The sequence below is a fragment of the Anopheles gambiae genome, chromosome 3, assembly GCF_943734735.2.
Source record: "Anopheles gambiae chromosome 3, idAnoGambNW_F1_1, whole genome shotgun sequence".
NCBI lineage: Eukaryota > Metazoa > Arthropoda > Insecta > Diptera > Culicidae > Anopheles > Anopheles gambiae.
In genome coordinates this window covers 41,390,853-41,415,585 of record NC_064602.1, presented here as the reverse complement: position 1 = coordinate 41,415,585, position 24,733 = coordinate 41,390,853, and the positions used below count along the sequence as shown (strand labels likewise).

At 44.4% G+C, this 24,733-nt stretch overlaps 1 protein-coding gene across 18 annotated transcripts in view; it reads right to left on the bottom strand.

Annotated features, from left to right (window-relative positions):
* The window catches only part of LOC1279132 (neural-cadherin), a 253,380-nt gene that overhangs the window by 49,421 nt on the left and 179,226 nt on the right, over positions 1 to 24,733 (bottom strand). For 14 of the 18 annotated variants that reach the window (XM_061661989.1, XM_061661987.1, XM_061661984.1 and 11 more), the window contains 3 exons: positions 17,271 to 17,414; positions 7,116 to 7,231; positions 5,191 to 5,355 (listed from right to left, as the gene is read on the bottom strand). In XM_061661989.1, the coding sequence (XP_061517973.1) occupies positions 5,191 to 5,355; positions 7,116 to 7,231; positions 17,271 to 17,414 (425 nt within the window). Of the gene's footprint in view, positions 1 to 2,994; positions 3,154 to 5,190; positions 5,356 to 7,115; positions 7,232 to 17,270; positions 17,415 to 24,733 lie in introns of all 18 variants that reach the window. The other 4 variants (XM_061661997.1, XM_061661999.1, XM_061661996.1 and 1 more) reach the window with 1 other exon arrangement.

Below are 24,733 nucleotides of genomic sequence, written 5' to 3'. Positions count from 1 at the left end.
TGTCTGCAAAGGAATTTCCCATCAGGTTTTGGCGTGGAATGTGTCTGTGTGTGTTTGTATGTTTTTTGCTTTTGACAATTCGCGATGGCAGCACACAAAAACCAGTGGCCATGACGAATGTAACCGTACCTTTCAAAGCATTCGAACGTGAACGTTGGCAAGGTAGTGGTACCACGCTCGGTGGGATTCAATTTTGAGTAGCAGATAATTGAATTTTCAAGTCCAACACGCGCCATACGTCGTTCGATGGAATATGCAAAAACGATTTGCGTGGTGGAAGTGGTCTTTTTTTTGCAAACATCTTCTTACGAGGTTCGTGCAGTTTTATTTTTCCAATTCCAATTTGTGTATGCCCAGTGCACCACCGTTTGAATGTCAGTCTTTCACACTTTCGATCCGGTGAATGCAATTTCCTCCTCAGTAGCTCTTTTTCCTGTCACTCGCGCTATCCGTACGGCTTGAGGCACCGCAGTGCTATGCCAAAGTGTTAAAATTCTTAGCGAAAATAAAGTCACCCAAGCCTTGGCAGTGCCAGTTCAGAGATTGATAGAGCTGCAGGTGCAACCTTTGATTGGGTAAGCTTCACGAAAAAGGGGATGTGTGTGTGTGGTCTTTCTCAGGAAGGTTTTTTTTCTTCACCATCATACAATTTTACGCCTTTCTTCCAAGTGTCACGATGACATGGGTGAAGGGCAAATAATCTTTTGCACGGCTGCGAAACACATTTCAATCACGGTAATGTCACTGGTACGCCGATGCACGGAGTTTTCATAACGCATGACGGTTACTTAGTGCTATTACAGATGTTGAGATGATTTAATTTTGACAAGTTTTAAATATTTTTAATAAATTTTACAATTATTTTGATAATAGAGTCTACCATAAGGCAACATAAAAAAACTAATTTGAATGAGCGCAACCGGTACAGTTGTCAACTCGTACAACTTAACAACATGCCTGTCATGGGTTTAAGCCCCGAATGGGACCGTGCCCCCATACGGACTTATTATTCTGCTATGGTAATGAATAAGTCTCTGGAAGCCAAGCCCACTAGTGGTATAGGCCTTGACCGACTATGGTTGTGCCAAAGAAGAAGAAGAATTTGAATAAAGTTACATTGTTCAATATTTTTCCAGTTTTTAACTAAGACAGTAGCTTGTTAAAAATTAGTATTCGTTGGTTGGTTTTGATCGAAATTGTCGAAAAAAAAAATCTAAAACAATTAGTTACGAAAAAAATAAGTGAGTTCTGCATAATTCAATAGTTCGGGAAATTTACACTTTTCAGCCTGGAAAACCTATGGACTTTATATTATTTTTACTCTCCATTTACCAAAGTTGCTGCAATGCCTACAACATGTTTCCTAAACCTACGTCGTAGAAAAGATTTCGGGAGTGCTAGAGTTAAAGAGAATTTTCATCCTCAAATCGGTCTCATACCAAACGTACTGTTATCCCCGTGAGCCATGTTTGATTGGCCCAAAGTTAACAATTCCACAACAGGAGAAAGGCGCAGACATTCAAGCCTTCTCGGAATGGAATGGTTAAACATTGTGCACTCTCAACAGGAATCTTCCAAGTGTACCAGCGTTCTAGTCACCTAAAGGACTAAAACACCAACAGCAAGACAACGTAAAAGCTCCTTGCAGAGGGAGCCCTATTCGTAGAAGAAGAAGAAAAAAATTTTAAACAACCGAAATGTGTTTGAACGCCTACGTAGGGTGTATGTTTGGCAAAGGGAAGAAGCAATTGCCTTTTGCTGGATATCCAAACAGGTCACAAAATGCCAGGGAAGCAAGAGCCGAGGGGTGGTGAGCTCGATTCCTGGTACACGCATTGCTGAACGATTTCAGCTCGGCAGGATCTCCCCGGCGGCTGGTTCTTCCAGTGCGTTATACACCCAATTAAAACAACACAAACTACTGCACAGGGGTGGGGTAAAGAATTTGCAACAACATTCGGCGTGGAACGAATTTCGATGAAAGCGCTGCGGGAACACGCGGAAAGCAAATAAAATTTAATTAATCCAATGTGTCCGCCCGACAATACCGCAGGCAGGTGTTGCTTTCCCATGTGTGACAGCAGGCGGACACAGGAGTATTTGCAGGCAGCAAAAAGAGTTTCTCTTACTGATAAACGTGTGTGGATGTGATGTTTGAGACGAAAAATGGGAGAGTTTTTGGTATCTGTAATAAGCTAAAAAAATACATATTGCCTATAGCAGAGCATTAAACGACGACAGCTTAGCTGCATTAAGCTAGACAAAGAGGATTAGCGGACATTAACCCGGCACAAAAGAACTCCATTTATATTGATTAGGAATTTTCAGAATTGTCCCCAAATCCAACACATCAATTTCGATCAATCAAATATAGTACAAAAACAACGAAAAGGGTTAGTAGAACGAAGAGCGATTATACAGGAAACCACCACCAAAAACCCACGAAACGTCAAAGCCACGATATATCGCTGTCGGCGCAGTAAACCGATTGGCACAGATCACAGGTCGCACGAAGCGCTGCCACGGTAGTAGGTGTTACCCGTGCGATAAGGACTCCATCGCAGAGCGGGAGGTCGATTTACGCCAACTGTCAGCTCGATTAACATGCTACCAGCACCCACCCTTTTGCGCTAGGCAAGCGGTTCTACGAAAGCAGTTAGGTAATACTGAATGAAACAGTGTGTGTGTGTGTGGAGATATTGAAGGTTATTGTAGGTTTGGGAAAGTTCGATTGTCTACCACACTTTGATGGATGGATTAGTGTTTGCTCGTGCTTGTAGATAGGGAGCGCACCTAGAGAGCGCACTTTACGTGCCCTCCGGGTGTATCGATTGCATAAGTTCAGGCGCAAGAGCTTGCTTCTTAACTGCCTACCACCACCATTTAAACGGTATCGTACACGCACAAACCAACAGCGAAAGCGACCACTCAGGGTTCACCCAGCAACCAACCCATCACCGTCACCAGAATTAGGTAGGTGGAAAGGAAAACAACCTGCATGATCGGGAACGGGACGGCCAGCTCCTCGTCCATCGTGCGCTCGTAGACCTGCTGCGGGAAGCTCGGTGGCATATCGTTCACGTCCTTTACGTTGATCACAATGATCGTTTCGTTCTCGTTCAGGCTGTCGGAGGCGACCAGCGTCAAATAGTACTAGGGAAGGGGAAGAATATGACACGGGGAGAGAAGGGACCCCAGGTTGCAATTAGTTAACGGTTTGTTGCACGTTTCGCACCGTGTAGGAAGCTTTTTTTCTCCCTGCTGCTCTGTTTCCTCTCCCTACTCGTCGGCTTAAATTTTGCGTGATCCGATAAAGCTCCTTTGGCCCGTTAGAGAAGGTTTGTGAATTGAACGTAAACGAATGCCGGGGGGGGGGGGGGGGGGAGGGGGAGACTGTTGTTCGTGCAACCGAATAGTTGAAGCAACCTCTCGCTTACCGGACGACGACCGAAGGGCCGCTTCAAAGCGCGCGCATACATTATTCAACAAGTTGTAAGCCGATCGGTCGGCCCACCGTATACCGAAATCGCGGAAAACCGTACCGCTTTACACAGCTCACAACAGGGTCATGGGTAAAATGGTCGCAATTTACAGTCCCATTTACCTTCCCTCCCGATGTAACAGGATGTGAAGATTTCAAGCAAGACACAGAACCGCAATGGTGAAATATTTACGATTACTTTTTGTTTGATTTGGCGGTGGGAAAAGGCTTGTGGGTGGTGGGAAAACGACCAGTGCCCGAGCGGTTTGCTGTTGGTACCGCATAGAGAAAGACTATTGGGGATCCGACGGACCGCACACTATCGCACACATCCGGCGTGGAGTGACGGTTCATAAATCGGTGCTCCCTTGGCTGAGGGAAAACATTGGACAGCCCGTGCAATGGCAAACCGGTTGTCGTGATAGTTGCGCGAAACTGCGGTGGGCACGCGAGTGAAAACCAGAGGGAAACCACGAAGCCCAGATCGACCGGATCCGCAATCTTCCTCCGGTTAGCGTCCTCGAACGGTAGCAAAACCGCAGTCTGTGGCATTACATTGCGTGGGGCGCGGAGAGGAGAAGCATTTTGTTCGCCCGTTCGCCCCGGGGACCTGTCTGTCAATGAGTTATGGAAAATAAATGAATTATCAATTTTATAGCCCATTTAGAATTGCCGCAGGCCACCAGCGCAGGTAGGGCCGCGCGAGTTGGTAGCCAGGTTCATCGACCAAAATTTTCCCAACCGCATGCCACAGTGCATGGTTAGACAAGGGGTGGGAACCCCAATGTTATGCCGATGGAAATTAGGTGATAAAATTTAATCAGTTGTAAATCTGATTTCGAACATTAGCGAAACATATGGTGCGCGAGAGCTCGGTTCCGCACGTCCGCAGCTTGTACCAGCTGCCGACGTGATGGGGCTGAGACAAGGCGATGGAAAGGGATTGGATAATCGCATTATGCGCGATGTTTTGAATATATGTGGGAGGGGGGAATTGGTGGTAACGCATCCGTTGTTTCGGGCGACGTTTGCTGTGACCTTTCGAAACAGGAGCTCTGTGTGAGTGGCATTTTGTGAAATGTATACCTGTAATCTAGGAGAAAGCATTAATTATCCTATCGATTGATGGGACGGCTGCCGGCAGCGTTGTTTTCGGGGCGGCATTTTGGGCAAACATTGTTCAAATAACGAATTTGAATATTAAACCGTGGAGTAAACATGGATGAAAGACGCGAATATGACAATGGTTCCAGGTGAGCTTCAGCTTTAGTGTTGGCCTGTATCCAAAGTTTAAGGCACGCATCATAAAATTGTGAAATTGTTTCAATATAGAAAGGAAAATTACAAGTCTCTGACTTGAACAATAGCTGTAAGAAACATTGGATTATAATTTAAGGTCATATATCTAACGATTGGCATAAAAAGTAAGGGAAATCTGTTAGCTAACCATGCCGTACTGGGAGGAATAACAATATATGCATGCAAGATGTGTTCTTTTTAAACCTAAAAGCAACTGAACTCAAAGGACATACGACATTGGAAGTAATCGGATAATGACAACTATGACAACTTCATAAAGTGACAAACACGAGGTAAACGAACTTAAAATGCTGTGTCGAAGGTAAAAGGTGAAAAGGAGGTGGATGCACAGAACAAATACGAAAAAAAAGGGAAGGATCGAAGGATTTCAGTGAAATTGCATGTTCGACCTGCAGCACACGCTTCGGAAGGTTCCGATCGTCCTCCTCGGTAATCTGCGTCCGGTACGTTGGCCGCTCGAAAACGGGCGGATTATCGTTGACGTCCTTCACGTGAATCACGACGGTGGTGTAGTTCTCCTTCAGGTTATCCGATGCTGCGAGACGAAGTTCGTACTGAATGCGCGCGGAGGCGTTAGGGAAGAGACAGAACGGATTAATGGATAAGAGAGAAAGAGAGCGAGAGAGAGAGAATGCAGGATAACAATATAAACCACACCAGACCTGTTTGGGCCGGATGGGTTTCGGGGTGGGAATATACGCTTGTGAGCCATTCGGAATCCATCAACCTTCAGGCGTGGTTGTTCGTGCCGCTATGGTAACGCGACATAAATCCTCGGGATATTTAAGCAACTCCAGCTCGAACCGTGTAGCTCACCTACATAGGACAATAGCTGGTGTACAGGAAAATGGACGGTATTCGTTTTCGGAAAAGCCATTGACCACTGGCTGTGTGTGTTAAGCTAATGTCACGTCCCTGTCTCCCGGCGCAGTTGAATAGTTCAATCAATATGGATTTAGCTTTTAGCACAATCAGGTCCATAAGAAGGGCAGCCGCTTCCCCATAAACTATAGCTATAAAACGTTTAGTTGTTGGGATGAAGGAAACAAAAAAAAAATCTGGAACACAGCTAACTTAGTTCTCCAAATCGAATTTCTCCACTGGGGGTTGCACTTTCGATCACCATATGGTGCGGTTGTTTTAGTGTCAACTCATAGCGGGAAATCGTCCATTTGGCAGGACAAAGATTGTGCATTACTCTCGATTTAGCGTACGGCCACAGTACGGGCGCCTTGAGGGTGGCTCCATACAGCTACACATGAGAAGGCCTTACTCAGAGGGGCGTCCACACATTGCCGTGTGATGGGAAAAAGGCATTAAATTTTCAATTCGACTCCTTACAGCTCGTTTTAATATGACATAAATTTTCCACATCACTGTTGCGATTAATCACACCCCGCTGGTGCTGCTGCTGCTGCTGCATCGAACATGCGAATGCAAAAAGGATGCGCAAAAACGATAATATTTCGGATCGTTTTTGGACCTGTTATTGAGTCTGTAGATTATGTATTTATGCGCCACACTAGAAATCCCGCTTTGTCCGGTTTTTTTTTTCATCAAAAACGAGCTGTTTTTTGCGTGGTTGTAATTTTTTCCATTTGACCCCCATCTTTTTCCATTCACATCTTTCTCGTGAAATGTCCGCCCGTTCAAGCGGCGTTCAACATCGCTTCCGTACCGGAAGGCACGTAAAAATAATAAATCTGTCCATTTGATTTTGCGCTGCGTCGTGTCGTTTTTCCTTGTGTGCGATTTTTCTTCGTTCCCCCCTCAACCCCGCACGCGCGTGTGTGATGATATAAGGCTGCAGCGCTGCCATTGCGTGTTTGCGTACGTACGTACGTACGTATGTTTGGGGGACCTGTCTGTGGTGATAGTAGAGGTGCGATAAAGTAAATCGATGCACTTTGGTACGTGCACAAAGCAGTACCGCAAGAGCAGCAGATCGGAAGGAAAAACCAAACAACCGAGCGCATAAACAAATAGAAACGCGCGCACACATACACTCACTGGTACCCACTTGTACGCGTTCGAGCAATTCGAGAGCACGAAAGCATACAGTCATCCACATAAACTGTAGCAATAAAATGTCGAATAAAAATAATGCCATGTCTGGGGAGTTTCCCTGTCATACCGTCGCGTTTCAACCTTTGCGTCTCCCACATTCAACGAGATGGGAGAAAGGTTTAACCTCGCTGCCGGGAGCTATTTTTACGTTGTTTTTTTTTGTGCGCTCCCTATTATGTAGATGTGAGGCAAAACAATGTGTCTCCATGTGTAAAACGAGCTTCGGACGTTTTTCATATATACTTACTCGTTTCCTCGTCTCGTAGTCCAGGGCGCCGGCGACGTAGATAGCGCCCGTCATGTTCTTGACGGCGAAGGCACCGCCTATGTTACCGCTCGTGATCTCGTATCGAATACGCGACGCTGTTGAGAAGAGAAAGAAGAATGTATAGAAACAGTTTAGTTTAAGCATGCAGCTCAACACAAGAGGTAGGATAGTTTAGTGGTGTGTTTATGTGTTTAGTATGTTCTAAGGTGATGATGTTGGTGTCTTTAGTTTAACACAACTATTGGGATCGTTCAATCGGTACCCGTTTAAGGTCTGTTATCGGGTGGTGCGCTCACTGGGTCTTTATAACACTATCACGTAGTTCTTGCTGTGTCGTCTCTTCTGGTGCGTATCGCACTAGAGTATGGTGCTTCATGCCTGACGAAAGGAAATCTTTCACCGTGTCAGCAGAAGCTTCGAATAAACTTGAAGAACTTTTGTGTTCAGGCATTTACAATATAGCTCTATGGAAACTTCTCCCCAGAGACAATGAATCTAACAAGATCAAAAAGAGAAATATCTTTCTTGCGAGCGTTCTGAGGGCTCCGGGGTGCAAAATTTAATCCATAAAAATGCTTTACAACACGCAAAAATTTAAAACGGATATTGTGACGACACACTGTTTGGAGGCAATCAAAGATTAAGCTAAGGAAAACGCTGGCACAAGAAACATAGCGAGCAAAGGTAAAGACGAACCATAAGTTGGAGCTTACACAAATCTGTGTCTACCTCGTTACGGTGATACTTTAAACAACAAGCTAACGTCAGACATCCCCGGGACGTTGTTCAAGACACATAACTTGAAGGGTGACTCGGAAAACGGTTCAGCTTGCCTACGTTGACACTTTACCGATCCGATTGGATGCTGTACATCAAAGGAAAACAAATACAGCTACAGATCGCTCTTTGGAACCACGTTCCATACCATGCGTGTTCCATTTGGTCGGTTACAGAGAAGCTGTCCAAAGACCGGGAATGGGTGAAAAGCAGTACCTACTATGAAGGTTTTCCCCTCTCGCTCTCGAACTCTGTCTCGACAAGACGATGCAAATAATACACAAAGCAAAAGCCGAAACCTACACACCTTGTCACCTGCCTCCCAACGGTAGCACAGCAGCACCATAACTGTTCGGTGGATTAAAGTGTCAAAGTACGTTACGATTAAAGCTGACAGCAGCCCACAACACCGTCAGCTTGAGGTTTACCGGAAGCGTGTTGAGGATGGATTTACTTCCGCCCAGTTCATAGCAGTCTCGGTAAAAGGTAAATTCTCGGTAAAAGGTAAATGGGCGGATGGGGTACTCAATTTAACGATCAGAGATCGGATGCAAAGTGTTCCAATTTGGAAAGTTCGCCCGTTCCGAGAACAAAACCCGTGAAGCGCAACTAGCAACCCGTGTGTGTGTGCGTGCGTGTGTGTGCGTTTGTAACAAGGAACGAACGCTTCGTTTGATCCATGTTTGCCAGCCACAAAATAACCTGCCAAAAAGTTGGTCGATCCTATCAAGAGCATGTGTTATTTTTCAATTTCAATAGAAACACAGTACGCATATGTACGAGTGATTGGTTGTACAGCATAGGTAAAACAGGTTTTTTTGTTGTTATTCATTTAAAAACTAAAAAGAACGAATAAATGGGAAAAATACTTCTGGACATAAATGCTGCGGCAAATATTTGATTCTACCGACACATCGAAAAAAACGGAACCAAACATAGAAAAGCTCCTATTTATTTTGCTCAAAGCTGAATTGCCCTTTTGCCTTGCGAACGAATAACGAACAAAAATATACTGTCTCCAATTTTTCGTACGATAGACAAAAAAAAACACATACACAAAACATAAATATAGCTAGCAGCACCACAAACTTAACCCCTGCCAGGGTAAAAGGGCACCATGAAAAATGCACACACCGTACGCAGCAAAACACATATGCACACAGCGACAACCAGAGTGGCGGAGGGAGCGCAGCTGGGGCCGCCTGGTCCCTTGCTGCCGGAAATGAAAATTACTGTTACGGTGCATATAGAAAGATAAAAGGGCTAAAACAAATTTGGAGATAATGCTAACCAAATACGAAATGCCATGTCTGTTGTTTATTTCCGCCGTTTTTAATCACATTCAAACTGTGTTTTTCGTTGTGTATGTGTAGTTGTTCGGTCAAAAAGTCAAGCCTGGAAGCAAAAACGGGAGCTTGCGTTGGTACAGTACCAGAGCAGTGGACTTGAAAAATTTGAACACACCACCACGAGCATTGGGCTTACGGGCGAGGTTTTTCAGTGGCAAAAAGGGCGACGGATAAATGAACACGAGAAGTATGAACTTTCGCATATCGCAGACTCGACTTCTCGGTTGGGCTACTATTGTTATCTTTGTGTGTGCATGTGTGTGTCTGTGAAAAGGAATATTTTTGAAGGGCGAGCCACATACAGATAGGAAATGCATAATGCCACTTCACAAAAGCGCTCGCGCCTTTGAAGATGTCGGTTTTGGGGCTCCGGTGGTAAAACTATCATAATCAATTTATGACTGGAGAACACCAAACTGCACACGGCTACCATTACCCTCCTTAGCACTGTGAGCAAGTTTTTGTGGCGCGCTTGCAGTACCCTATCGGTTTAATACTTCGTTGCGTTAGCGGCCGCGCACGCGAATGAAACAATGTTCTTTTTCGGGTGGTTCTGGTTCTATCACGAACGGATCACCGACCCGACAGACTACCGGATTCGTTTGTTACCACCAGCCGCCAGCGGATCGGTTGCGCAGTGCACACTTTTCACCGCGGAGACACGGTGGCGGTGACACGCAGGAAGTGTTGTGAGATAAATTATTGTTTACATTAATGCTTCGCCGGCGCTCATCGTGCGCTCGCCGTGGTCGTTGTCGTTATCATGTCGTGCACGTTTGCTCGCGTGCGGCGAAACGATGAGCTCTGGGAAAAACGCACCTAGCTGCCTAGCTGGCGAAGATTCCGGGTGCATACATGTCGCCTAGATGCATCGACTGGTTGGTTGCACAAGAGCGACCTGATTATAAGGATGACACCCCGTTCCGTGTTCATCCATTGTTGGGGTCGGTTGAATCTACAAACTGGCAAGACTGATGATGACGAAAAGAAAGCTCATCCATTTTCTGATCAGTGCGTGAGACCTCCGGCAGAGCAAAGTGTTCCAGCAGAAACGGCAAGGGCACGTTGATTTCAAATACGCTGTGCACACATGCACACAGGGGTATAGGAAAGGATGTGCAATGTGCCTTCAATGAGACTCTGGGTGGTGCATGTTTTGAATGCGACGGATATTAATTTAAATTAGCGCATCTTTCCCTCGTTCGATCATTTTTTCCATGCTACAATAGATGCATTTTCACGCGGAAAGCAACATCGAGAAGATAATTTATTGCATTCCTTTCGATTGTTCATCTCATTCACAAGTGATAGAACATGATAACAGTGTGAAGAAGCGTATAATAAACATTGTTAATTTTTTAATAAATACGTTGCCTTCATTTGCTCAGATTTACTAAACAAAAACCTATTATTATAACTAGCAATATAAACTACATAATTTATTTAAACCACAGAAACCACCACACCAACCCGATAGCTTCGGAAAAGTGTTTTAAAATTAATTTTGGTGGTTATCATTACCAAGAAATCGACAGGAAGAGTTGTGTTATTTATTTTGGCATTTCCTTGAATTAGCTTTCAGTGCGCTTCTGTCTCGATCGCAAATACTAATGGATACTTGTTTACAGTTTCCCCGTGGTATAATTTTCCAGTCCATTGCAAACCCGTGGCGGGAGGCAAGGACAGTAAGTCAGGATGTGGCCACTGCTGTCGTAAAATTCAAGAGAATCCAAGAAAATGGAAAACCACACAAACGACCCAAACACGAAAGTTGGTCTATGAAGAAGCGACGAAACCAACCAGCAGGCAGTAAAAAATAAACAAATTGCTCTCAGCGTGTATCTGCCGCTGGGCTGTGGCTGTGTGGCTCAGGCCAGCAGAAGAGTATTTATCACCCCTTGCACCATCATTTCCACTTCTCGCGATCTTCTCGAGATCTCTGCTCGAGGTTGCTCCCGAATTTGTCCAACCGAAATTAAACTCGTTCATCATTCAACCCCGGGACCAAAACGTCGACCGGAATCCGGGCCTGGTTGGTGAAAGTTTTACGGCACTCTTGAACGCGCTTGCGGTTCGGTGATCGATACTCCCCATAATGGGAGGTACGTAGAGAAAGCAACGCAAAAAAAAGAACGCCCAAGTACATTACAAAAGCCGCTACAAGCCGGTCGCTCCAAAAATGTGCAGCGTGGCACACAGCGAAGTGCCCACTCGGCGGAAACGGCACGAAATTTACTGCGACTCGAGTGCCCCTTATGAAGTATGGGAAGCGAAAGCACGTGAAGAAGAAACTGTCATGATCCCTGTTTGGCCAGGCGCTCCATGCCTAGCCCTATGTTTCTCACAGTAAGCACAATAACACACACACCAGGGCGCTCGCATGGTTTGCACTTTCGTCGTTTGTTCTATTTCATTTTGAACGATTTATATCGCCACTAGCCACGGAGGGTCACCAGTAGCAACGAAAGAGGGAAGCGGAAAGTTTGCTGTACCGCTCTTCCTCGGTTACATATCAGAGACGCAATGTTTCCGAAGGGTTTGAAAGCCGGAAAATAAACCGAAACCCACCCGGAAACCAAGAAAGGTTCATCGTGTGAGAGATTTTGGCTACGCGGACGACCAAGCTGCCAAAAGTCATACACATACATATACACTCCTCCAAACGATGCTGGCAATGGCAGGGGGAAAAAGTGGCGCTAAAATGTGAAACATACTCCGAAACTGCCCCGACGGTCCCGGGCTTACACAAGGATGAAGTTGTTGCGATGGCACATTTTTGGTAGAAAATAAGACAAAAAAAATCCCACGGGTTAACGAAAGTATGTGAAACTCGAAAAAAAAACAAGGATTTAAAAAAAGAACGCGACAACAGCAACCATTAGCAAAAAAACCCCTCACCCGGAAATTAGTCAATAGTCACAGAGCTAAAGTCAAAAGTTGTAAACAAGATCGTTCCGGTTAATTTAATAAGGCAATTAAAATAACAAATTGAACGGGGCCCTTGCTGCCGGCGGATGCTGTTTTCCGGTTATGTTGCTCGGAAATTAATGCTTTCTGGTATTCGCAGGCACGGGATGGGAGTAGTCACAACGACGGTGGCACACATTTAGAGGCAGTGAGAGATGAAAATTAAATTGGCACACAAATAGTGGAAAGAATTTTTGGAGAAACAAAAAACATAATTATTACAGAATAGATCGCATCGTTTCAGGGACTTTTTGAAGAAGGCATATATTAAGCAAGAAAAATACGGACAACATCCAATTTTTCGATTAAAAAAAAACTGCGTATTTAGTGCTTTTCTTTTAGTAAAAAGGCAAACTTATTTTCCAACTCCAACACATAAAAGCATCGGTTTTAAGTATGGCAGCAGTCGTAAATAACATCAGTATTTTATAGTTTACGTCATATTCATCTACTGACAAGAAGCTTCCTTGTCTCAATGCATTAAACTCATTCCAAAATAGCGTTGAGAAATCAAAAAGGAGTAAAAACATATAATGAAAACGTTTACCTAAAAAACCGGCTGCACGAGTCGCCTCGATCAACGATGGCATATAAACATAAAGGGTGCGCCTGGTACCGAACGCCCCCTAACAGGCACGAAACAAAAACCTTCCCACTAACTAATCCTTTTGGCAATATCCTTCAAACAACCGTTGTTGAAGCAAGCTCAACCTTCTTTTTCGGTCTATTTGTTTTGCTGCCTGGTAGCTCCAACCCGGCTCAGTCCCGGCCCACACTCATGGGCTAACTTGCGACGAAAATAGCCTGCCGAGCATAAACAGTTTTTCTTCCCGTTTACCCCAACCGAACGAAAAAGAGGAACCGTGGTTAAACGCCTACCAGTCTCCTTTTGAGAAGTCAACGAGTGAGCCAACCATTCACTTTCTAGTGGTTGCCGTAAAATTCATAAATTATGAACCGAAGCACTATTCGTTCAACAACAACAGCGGCTACTCTCTCTTGATTGAGTAGGAAAAGATAGGAGGAAAACATTTTTGCTTCTATTAAACTGAACACGGTGTTTTGCCGAGCATGTAGTTTTAGTTTTTCGTTTTCTTTCTTTTTTTAATGAAAGGAACAAGATCATTGAGTGTTCTGCACAAGCGATTATCTACTTCGTTTACATTCACATTGTTCGTCGGAACATTATAAACATCGACGATGAGCCAACATGAATGAATGAAAAGATATTCTCCAGGAAAAAAGCATAACATAATAATTCTATAGAAACTTTATGGCTGCATTGTGTTTGGTTTGCAAGGCACGCGGGAAAGAGAGTGGACAAAACTGCAAACTATGTTAATAAAAAATTGTTGCCTTCAATAAGTTATTTGTTGCAGACGCAATAAAACGTACAGCAAATACGACGAAACAAGTTGTGCAAAAATGATGTGAATTTCATTCGAAAATGCACCTTTGCTTCTCTGATGATTAATCTTGCACGGTAACAAAAAAAAAGTAATATGACTCATCACTGGGAAAAAAGGCTCGCACGCACTACCATTAGGCTCAAGCTTGAACGGCAGAAAAGTTAAACGACGCAAGTTCGCATACACAAACGTGCACCGACGCAGTAAAACAGCGACTAAAGAGTTTTCCTCTAACCCGCATTCACCCAGAAAGTTACGTGTTCCTCTTACGGTCTTTCTTTCATTCTCTCTCTCTCTCTCTCTGTCTCTCTTGGTACCTTATTGCACATAGTGATATTTTAATAAATTTAGAATGGCCTGCGTTATTAAAATTCATAAGCTCTGCGCGCTACCTACTTTAGTAGGACGTCCTTGTTTTTGCGCCGCTCGAAAGCCCCGTAAAGGAAGCGAACGAATGTTTGCCACATATTTTGCACATGAAACAAAACGACCAGCATGTGCTTGTCGAGCCATTGAAAACAAAAAAAAAACACGAGAAAAAGCTCCCATATGAAGTACGAACTCGCAGCTGTGTGCATAGAAGTTTGCAACGATGCTGTGTGGCGAGGAAAAACTCGGTAACGAATCGGTGAAAGTACGTAATCTTCTCGAGAGCGGTGTAGCTTTTTTGGCTACCTAACGTAGACGGAGAGGACATTTTTTACGTTATAAGTTTCATTCGCTCCTGAAAAAAGAGGCCATTTAAGCTGCAGAAAGATATCCCCGATAGATAGAGCGCCAACGCTTGACGGAGTAAATTTAAACGCTGTTAAATTCAAAGCCAATTCCACACTGTCCTTACGGTGGTACGGGCAAGGTCTGTTGCTCAACCTGCACTGAGTGTTGTCTTTGACTGGCGTACTCGCTCAAATATTCACCCATTATACAGCAGCATTTCTTGCACTGCGGAGCATATGCAGCAAACCGTGCAGACAAACAAAACAGTAAATGCAACAATGACGCTCGTATCAAGACATGCGAAGTCACTAAAAGAGAAAGGAATGAACCAAGAGCGAAGCTTTTCCTTCACTTCACAGGCGCTAAACAATGCGGTAGCAAAGCAGCTTTGCTTTTTACGATGTGGTTTTAGTGTAAAATAATAGTCAACAAATGTGTGCTTGGTGGGTTGGTTGGTCTCCACAGCAACTCTACAGCATTTGCGAAGGATGAGTGTTCCCTGTTTGGTACGCTTAATTCATGAGCCACTACGTTTACGAGAGCGTGCGTAAGTGCGCATCTTACTGGTCGAGATTTCTACACAGACAAAAAGAGTTCTCAAAAATTCAATCACACCAAAGCTGGGTAAAAAAAAGCTGGATGGAAGAGTTGGACGGTTCGCTCGTCTGTGACGGACACTCCGGTGGCGCCCAATCGCAATAAACATTTTACTGCAATAAGCAACGCAATGTTTGTTAGGAAACTTTTCTGCCGGAGCTGCTCTGCGGGGATGCAGAGTACCGTGTTGTGTTCAAAATTCTACGACAAACACTATTTCAAGCTCGCTGCTAGTTCGGTTCATCTTACGGACTGATGTGTGTACTGGTTGTGATGTACACATCCAAGGGACATAATGCGTAAACAGCACTCCACAACAACCAGCATATTCTAGGATGTCCAGCTTTCACATCCAAGATCATGCGGCTTCTGGTGGGTAATGTTTTATATCACCATGTCGATTGCCTCCGTTGGTAAAATCTAGGGGTGAGCGTTTCCCGTTTGCGAAAGCAGTCATTTCCACTTTATTCATCCAGGAAAAAACACGGACCCATGGTTTGGTTTATGTTGCTTTGTCGAATCGAATGGTTCTCGGTCTATTTCATTCTTCCTCCGATAGGACAACCAGAACCACTGTCGGTGAGCGTAAGGAAGGGATATCCATTTGCCATTCGCATACAAAAAAAAGCAAAACCAATGTTTCCGACAGACAGGGGCAATAGAGTACTCGAAACGAAATCCAGACACACAAACACCCAGGTCCCAGGTCAGATCTGACCTCAATGCAAGTGGGCAATGAAATTCATCCAACCGATGACTCCTTTGCATCGACCGTGGTGTGTATGCCCGGACGGATCCGAACGAACGCCGGAAGCAACTTACAATTGCACCGGGTCACACATTGTTGTATCCCGGACGCCAAACACGCACACAGGTTCGACGCTGCGCTACCTCCTGCTCGTCGTCGTCGCCATTGTTGGAGGGCCTGCTGCACCTTTCCTCGGTACAACTGTCGGAAGTTATTAAATATATTGCGAAACTTTGGCCACCGCTAATGGTGAACTGGTGCAGGAGGGGGTTAGAGGGAGGAGAAAACCCACCGGAAACATGCAGCCACGTAACGCGCATCCTTAGCGGTGTCCTGCCCTGATGCCGCATTGGCGGCCGTATTTACCCCGAGCCCCGAAAGTGACACTATCAATTCGGTACAATCGATAGCAGTGTGTTTTGTGTGTATGTGTGTACGACGTTCAAGGAAAGGAAGCTACTTCTGTCCACAAGCAGCCGCACATCTGCGTCCTCTTCAGCAGGAAGCTACCACTACGACGAGAAGATGGTGCTTATTTTTTGGAACGTTGAACTAAATGAAACAATTTTCACCACAGCTGCATCGAATGACTGCGTTCTGTTCGCTCATGATTGCAGCTAGTCTTTCTTGCTAGTTGTAAAATTTTACCCGGACGTACGGAATTACATCATTCCTGCCTGTAAGTCTCGGCCCGGCCAGTCGATCGGCAGAAGCTAACGCTATCCTCTGAAACGTACGCAATCTTGTGCCGCCGTACACTGTTATTGCTCTTGTCGGCTAAGCGTTTCCATTAATCTCGAAGATTATCGCCCACAATGTGCGGGATGTGATGGTCCGGGGCGTGAGTGCATGGGCGTGGATATAGCTCCCCTGCCCTGAGAGCCATCGCTTCGGGTACGAGACCACAAAACGAATGAGTTTGAGCCTTGAATGGGTGATAAAAAATCATAGCTCAGAACACGAAGATGTGTAGGGCTGGCTGGTTGGCAGCCAGACCCGTTTTTCTATGGGTTTGTTCGCTCGAGGTTAGCATACACATTCTTGTGCTAGGCTGTGGCTGGTAGTGCGGTTCGGTTGAAATGGAAAGAATTGACCTTTTTATGTAAAAAGAGTGGAGGAGATCGCTCGTTGGTTGGTTGCAAAGAAAAAAAAATAAATGGAAGCAAAACTATTTTATTCGCTTCGATATATATAGAGCATCTTTCCGGTAACTTTCTGAAAGTGGAATTGGAGCCTGCTGGAGGGCGTGGGCAGAGGATAAGTCATAATAAAAACTTTCGAATATGGATCCAATGAAAGAACAAGACTGTTGAACAAATTGTGAGGCTAGACGAGTGTAACACAGCAAATGCTGCAAGAAATATGAAGAGTTCTTAAAAATGTCTTGATGAAGCAAAAAATATAAGGCATTGTTCCAATGTTATAAAATAAAAATAATTTGAATCTAGTATATTCTTGCAGTCGAGTGTATCATCGATCAATTGCTCGAGTTAATTTCTTATTTTTGTTGAATTCAAAATAAAATATTCCAAACTGTTGTACGTTTAGTTGAATGCAGTTTAATACTTACACTCATCGTGATCCTTGGCGGTGACGGTGAGCACAGTATGCTGTATATCTTCGTTTTCATCAACCTCCGCCTCGTAAAGCGCTTTGTCAAAGTACGGTGGGTTGTCATTCTTGTCAGCAATGCCGATACGGATGAACTTGGTGACTGTGAAGAAAGAAGAGATAAAATAAAATGTAAGTAAATTGAAGAAAATCAATTAATTAGTAATAAATTGCATCGTTAATGACCACCTGCAAGATTGACAAAGCGAACACTAATGATGACAATTATACAATACACGGGGTACATTCAGACCCAGAACTAAACCCATCAATCATTGTGCCCTTGAATGCAATGCAATTGGCTTATGATGTATGGAATGTACATCCTCTCCTACATCCGGCACTGATAACAATAAGCATTCCCCTGATGCATACTCTATCGGAATTCCGTTTTTATGGCGTAGACCAGCAGGCCAGACTGCAGAGCACTGCTATCAGAGATCCATTTCAGCGACATTCCCATAACTCATCTACACATTGTATGGGCGCGAGGTGCAGCCACCGGAAACAACTGTAAACATCGTCCTAGCGACACGCTTCCGAAACAGCTCTGGACAGTACAGTACAAGGCCACCAACACCGGTTCACTTTTGTTTCAATGTTTCACCATACAACTTTGTCTCCCGCTCAGTAGTTCAGCCGAGCTGGTCGTTAACCACAGGAACAGTGGTGGTAGCTTATTTTAACGATCTGTCACACCGGCAAACGGTTCGTCCAGTCGCACAGCCCACGGAGTGGCGCACGTGAGTGAATGAAGATTTTTAGACAACCGGTCTGTATGTGTGTGTGTGCGTGTCTGTTTGTGTGTAGTGTGTGGCGTGAATTTACGAGAATGTAGTAGTGGGTGTGTGTGTGTGAGTAAGGCTGTATAAAATTGCATTCAAATTTAGAAAGCAGCGACATGCAGCATCACAGGCGCATGATACCAAAAACTGTGGGACATTTTCGGTGCACAATCTGTTCACTCCACCGGAAGGGCCTTACTGTATCAGTAGTTGCAGCAACAAAAAGAGAAAAGATCCTATACCCACCGAGTTCTCGTGAGCGCCACCCAAAAGAACCACTATTTGACGGGACACCACAGGCTCGGTTGGGGGGGGGGGGGGGGGGGGCAGCAGGTACAATAAAATGTTTTATTTAGTTAAGCCATTTCTCTCCCCTTACCCTGGCCCATGCACCATCGGTCGTCGGACTGAGAAGAGTCTAAAAACCCGGAAGTTCTGCAAATGGATGTACTGAGTTGGGCGCGCGAACGGGTAGACTATATTATTCTCATTACCATAATGACTCCTCCTGGGTTTATGCAAAAAGGGTGATGTTGGGAGACAGGTGGTAGATTAATCTGCCTCCCTGGTCACACCGCTAACGCGGGTCTGTAGAATGCAGGGATGAATTTTCGGAAACAATTTCATCCGCATGCACAGTGCGCGAGATGGTGGTCGTTCGCCGAATGTAACTACTGAACGACGTCAACGCCGACACTGTGGTGTGCACGGAGGCTTGCCTCGTTTTGGCACCGGCGTTAATCCCCAGGAATGTGGCTTTGCACCGCACCGGCCAGTGACGATGGCGGTGAAGCGTAAAATTACATTCCTCCATAATTAGATGATGCAACGCGAACGCGCAATGGACGTGAGCGTGCGGCTCTGGGACTCTTTGCAACGCCCTTTCTCTCGCTCTCTTTCACTGCAGCTGTCAACGTGTGCATAGAAGCGTGCCGTCGTGAGAGAAACGCTCAGAGTCATGGCCGGGCAGGTTGGGCGCTGGGCACGCTGCATAATTTGTACGTGCTGCTGTGTTATGCGGCCAGCCGGCCCTGGACTGTGAGATGAAATTAGTTAAAATTTCAAAGCGATATGCCACCATCATATTGTCGGTAGCTAATAATTAACTACAGTGTAGCGTTTATTTATTTTTTTAATGCTGGAATTTTGATGAAATGATTTACGGGTAGGAGAATTGAGTGTATGCTGGTGGCAACAAGAAGCGCAAAATTTGAATAGATTGCAGCATAGGATTAGTTTTTGGGAATGTTCTTTTTTCTTGTAGGAAAACCATGTTTCCATGTTTCGTTCCGGGTGCTATTATTCACAACCCTTCAGTGCTTCTTTCCCGCACACAAAAAAACGACCCCTATTTGTACGACTTTGATTAACCCATTCACCTATTGAAGATGGCAGGTATCGATTACCCGGTACCCGGGGAGATAGAGGAAGAGGACTGCATTGAATCATGCCGTCGGTTCCGACAATGAGATCCTATTCCAACGTACGGAAAGCTTCAATTTCAAAGCAATCGATTGGGATTGGATTTATCAACTGATTCCTATTCCTGAAATGGATGCGCAAAAAAGACCAGGTTCTATGTATGCGCGACCAAGGCTGAGAAGCACTGCAATCACTCACGTACACGCATTTTATTTTTTGCTCCGAAATTTCGAAACCAATAGGCTGGTAGGCGCTATCTACAGCCAACACCTTCGCTAGTCCATCACACACAGGCTGTGTTATGGTTCGCAGGATCCCCACAGCTAGCACCACCAGTATGCCCACGAATCGGTAGCAAGTTTGAAAAGGATGAAGATAGCATTCACTGAAATTCATGCTACCCCTTTTTTCTGCCAATCTAAGGTAAAATTCACTATTGAGACACTGTATGTTTCCGAAATGGTTGAAAAATGATTGAAGTTTCAGATAGGTAAGGAACGATTTTTTCTTGCTATTTTGTCCCTCTTGTTTGTTTTGAGACAGTTCACTAAAGGTTATCGTGTAGTTCTCTCGATATATGTACACGAAACATACAGACGAGCTTGGTTAGTTGATTGGAAAGTTTGAAGTTTAGATTGAAATCCACATCAGCGGGTGTGCGGTAGTAGAGAAGGAATTTCCGAGAGCTCGTTTCTTCGGCGCGTGACTAATCCAGACCAGACGGTGAATTGCAGGACAAACATTTGATCCCACCTCCCGTTAGCTCGCTGCACCAATTTCCCCCGTCGTTCAATCGTTTTGCGGTGAAAATTTGCCACACTCTCGGGCATGCTACCGGCTGCAGGAACTGGCAGGTGTGTGCGAGAGCATCACGCAACAAATGTGCGTCAATATGTTATCACAAGCTGCTTTCTCTCTCCACGTGTTCGGCACCGGAACAGGGGGAAGGATATCGAATTTTTGCTTTCCCATGTGTCGTTCAGTGGCTTCCATGGTAGAAATGTATTGAAGTGCGTGTGGGCTGCGGCCCGTAATCAAAGCAGTAAATATGTGTAACACCTGTGTCAGAAACTTTGCTTATATACATTCACTACCATCGCGCTTGCGGCTGTTTTCATTCCGCATTCAAAAGAAGTTTATTCAATTTGAAAATGAAATGTGTGCCCGGTGAGTGGCTCTTACGACGAGGCGAAAGCAAAGCGTGATTTCTTTCGATGCATATCAATGAACCTACGCAAATCACAGCATGGCTGGAAGCTATTCGCTGCTGAAGTTGAAGTGGCAGCAGATTGATCACAATATTTGGCCCAACACACACTGGCACGAGCTGAGATAATAGTAGCGGGTGGGTGAGCTGCTTTAAATAAACAAATGTTTATGATCCCACACACCATCCGGGGTGGAAAAAACAATCAAAGAAATTTGATGAAAATTGATCGGTGAAAACAGATTTAACGATGGTCTTTTTTCCAGCAGCACTTTTGCTGGAACATGTATAGAATGTTTGAGATCAAGGTAAAATACTGATCGACCGGTACCGCTCAAAGCCAATTACTTTAATTTCATCATCAACGCGAAAATTGTTTATTTGCCACTTACTTTGCCGGTAAGGGATTTTGTTGTGTTTGTCGCCATTCATTCAATGAACACTCCAAACACGCTCTGTAGATCCGCTTGGAGTACCGTGAACGATTTGATTAAATTGAGTTTGTTTTAAATGCTTCTTTTGCTTCCGCCAAGTCACACTAAATCGGCCGTAAGTATGAATGGGCTTAAGCAGCTTTTAATTTGTTGTGAGAAACAATGCAAAATGATAAATATTTAAATTAGAGCTAAATGATTCATTTTCATTAGCAATGTTTCAGACAATTTGCTGTTTTCTATTTAAAGAAAACAAGCAGAAATTTCAGTTTGTCAGTCAGACAATATTCATCATCCGGATTGTATCCATTTGACAGTTGCGGTTCGCCATATTGGATTTCACCATTTTTGTTAAAAAAGATGTATTTTAAAATGGATTATTTTCTGCTTGAATTTTTATAATCGGAGAACCGAACAGAGAAGGAGCCATACGAGTTTCACAACGTAATTTGAAGCAGATAATTTAAAAAAGCATCATCGAGTTTGTTGAAAGATCGAATAAAACTGAGATCTACAATAATATGAAAAACTGCACTGGAATTGACCTTTACAAGCAATTGGTCTAAATAATCCCTTTGATCGTGATAGTGTGATGCCGCTGTTCGAATCTCTTCAGAAAACTCACACCGGTTTTTTGCTCCAACCCACGAATCGACAGAATAATTGGATTGGTGCTGTTGTATGTGTGGTGACTGATTCGTTAGCCAACAGTTTGCTCGATCAGCGCTGCCACCAATAGCGCAACACAATTCAATGATTGGCGTACACTTTTTGTTTTAATTTCAGCGCAAAAAAAACGAAACGGAAATGTGACAAATTCGACATCGAACACATCGCACACGTTGCCAGAGCCTCGGTTTGCTGTTTGATCTTTGACTGCTTACTGCTGCCGGTCTAATAAACTATTTGCCACGGCACAATCAAACAGCAACACACTCTCGAAGGACTCTTCCAATACAGAACACTGTACCAGGGGCGATTTTTTTTGTTATTAAATTCTCGTTGTATGGCTGTACACTCCGGTTTGTTTCGATTTGCTCGGTATGGTTTTCGGTCAAACGGAAGCTAGACTTTCGCTTAATCGGAAATGCATTTCCGCGGACGAGTGCATGGTGTGGTGACGTATTGGAGCTGCAGCACACACTGCAGCCGACTGCGCTAGCCACTAAATTGTGCTAACTGTATAGATTTCATGCAAAGGGTACAAATGGAGAGGGGGAAACAAACCGGAACATGCCTGGAACCCACCACATATAAACAGGGAAAGCTCACGCGACAGCGCATCGTGTTTCAGATCGGAAGGTGGACATTTGTGAGCAAATTGTTTGTAGTGACTGTATAAAAACAATGCTTCACTAAAAGACTAACAAACGCTTTCGTATGTGTGACAAGAAGCCAGCTAAAACAAAGTAAAGCTAAAGCAAGAATACGAAGCGTTTACACATCGATAGAAGTTTTCGACGGACACTAGTTCTGGTTGGCGGGAAACGTGAGTTGAGGAATATTTGTACAGCTTCAAATCTCCCTCTCTCGTTTACTCCTGCTCAACTTGAAATCTGATTCCGATAGCGACCGGAAACTGGCAAAGGGAATGGCATCAGTTTCCTCCTTCTCATTTCCAGAAAATTCCCGACCGGAACCTATTTGGGAGCTGCGCTTTGGTCCACCGCCAGCCAGCATGCAGTGATTGTGTGAGTGATTGTTAGCAAATAATGGTGCAGCGGTACCCGTTTGTTTTGAGGTGACACATTCCCACCCGGCCGGAAGTGCACACTGGGGGGGGGGGGGGGGGGGGGGGGGGGGGCAACTTTTCACTACCAGGGATGTGTAACTGGTGCAACACAATCACAAAAAGCATGGAACGTGGTTTGCTTCCCTTTGGAGCACACATACACACACACCTATTAGTGCAGGGGCATTGGATAACTAAATGTGATGGTGGCTGAAGGGGAGTTTGACGGTTCTAGTTTACAGTGTGTGAGTGGTGACCGCACGAAATTTGCAGCACCGGATGTAAATGATGGACTGAAAGTGGTTTCGATGGCGCTGCTGAATGGCATCGAAGGTGCCCATGGTCACCATGCTGACTACTGCTAGTGACGCTGGTGATGGCGATGATGATGATGATCGAAGAGGGAAATGAGCTTAGAACAGATGTGTATATGGGGGAGAAGCGTGTTGAATGTGAAAAACGATTCACAACTACTATATGCTACCTCTTGCCAGCAGTCCTTGGAATGAACAGCATTAGCACAAAGTTTTCATCATAACCACAACTTTTTTACCTTCTACAGTCCCTACGTATGCGGGATGAAGACAGAACAAGTTGACGCATAATTTTGTCGCTCACTTACTCGCTTTCCCTTTGCCGGGTGTAAACCACACCTCATCAAACAACGGTTAGTGCTGGTTAAACTGTCCATATGCTATTTTCTCTGTTTACGATTTGTTTGCCAAGGTGTGGTGAATCGTATCAAAGTTTTCCCGGGCAATAGGGCAGTAGAGTGTTGAATAGTTTCAATTTCTAATCCAAATGCAAATATTTGTAAACTAACAGTATGGTTCGTGTTTGAATGATTGCATGATTGTTCCCATTACACTAATGAAAAGCTCACGTGACGATTACTATACTACAAAAAATTGCACAAAATTTGCCATTTATGGTTGTATTACATTGTTTAAGTAGAGCTAGAGCATAGATACTTAAAACGGGCTACGTATTATTTACTGATAACCGCAAAAAGAACATAATTATTTTGACCATGACCAGCCAAATCTCACACTCCTAGGCAGCAGATAACAACAGTATGCGTTCTGCTTTGCTCCTACACTTTCAAAAGCACGCTGAGAGAATATCCTCGGGACATCGATGCTTTACAGTAACTTTTATGTCGCTTCTTTCAGCATTTTAATGAGCAGCGGGTAAAGAATTTCCTCTTGAAAGATGTTACAAGAAAGCTTGTAAAATAATAACTTTACAGCGTGTGAGGGAAAGAACGGATCTGAAACGAGAGATACGCAACATAAAAAAAAGCCACGCGGAATGTACACAACAATTTACTGGTTCTTCAAAATCCTAACTTTAACGGGTTGACGGTCCCCCGTCCTGGGGCGATTCATGTGCTGGTTCTTCCCTTCACGCAGTGAATTTCAGTGAATTTCAAGCTAGCAAAACCGTACCTTCACCTTCCTCAACAACGCAACAAGAAGCGCAATTCAAAGTTTTATGATAACACACAGGCACACACACACATTGTGTATGATACCCGCATATGTGTGCCTGTCGCGTAGTCCCTAGCCGACGCAATGCAGCCAACCATATCTTGCCTGCGTCCTATGCCACCCTTCATATTAACTGCTTCTCTTTACTCCCATTCACCCACGCTTTGCAAACACTCTCATTCGCATGATAAAAAGAAGCAAATAAGTTTAGAGGAATTTTAGAACGAAAAATAAAACAATCCTCTACTCCCTTTTTTATGTGTCGACGTGCATAAAAAAATACACGGAGGTAGCTTTTCCTCGGGTTACGGAGTCTGATTAGAATATTCGGCAAGTCACTCAGCTTGGTACG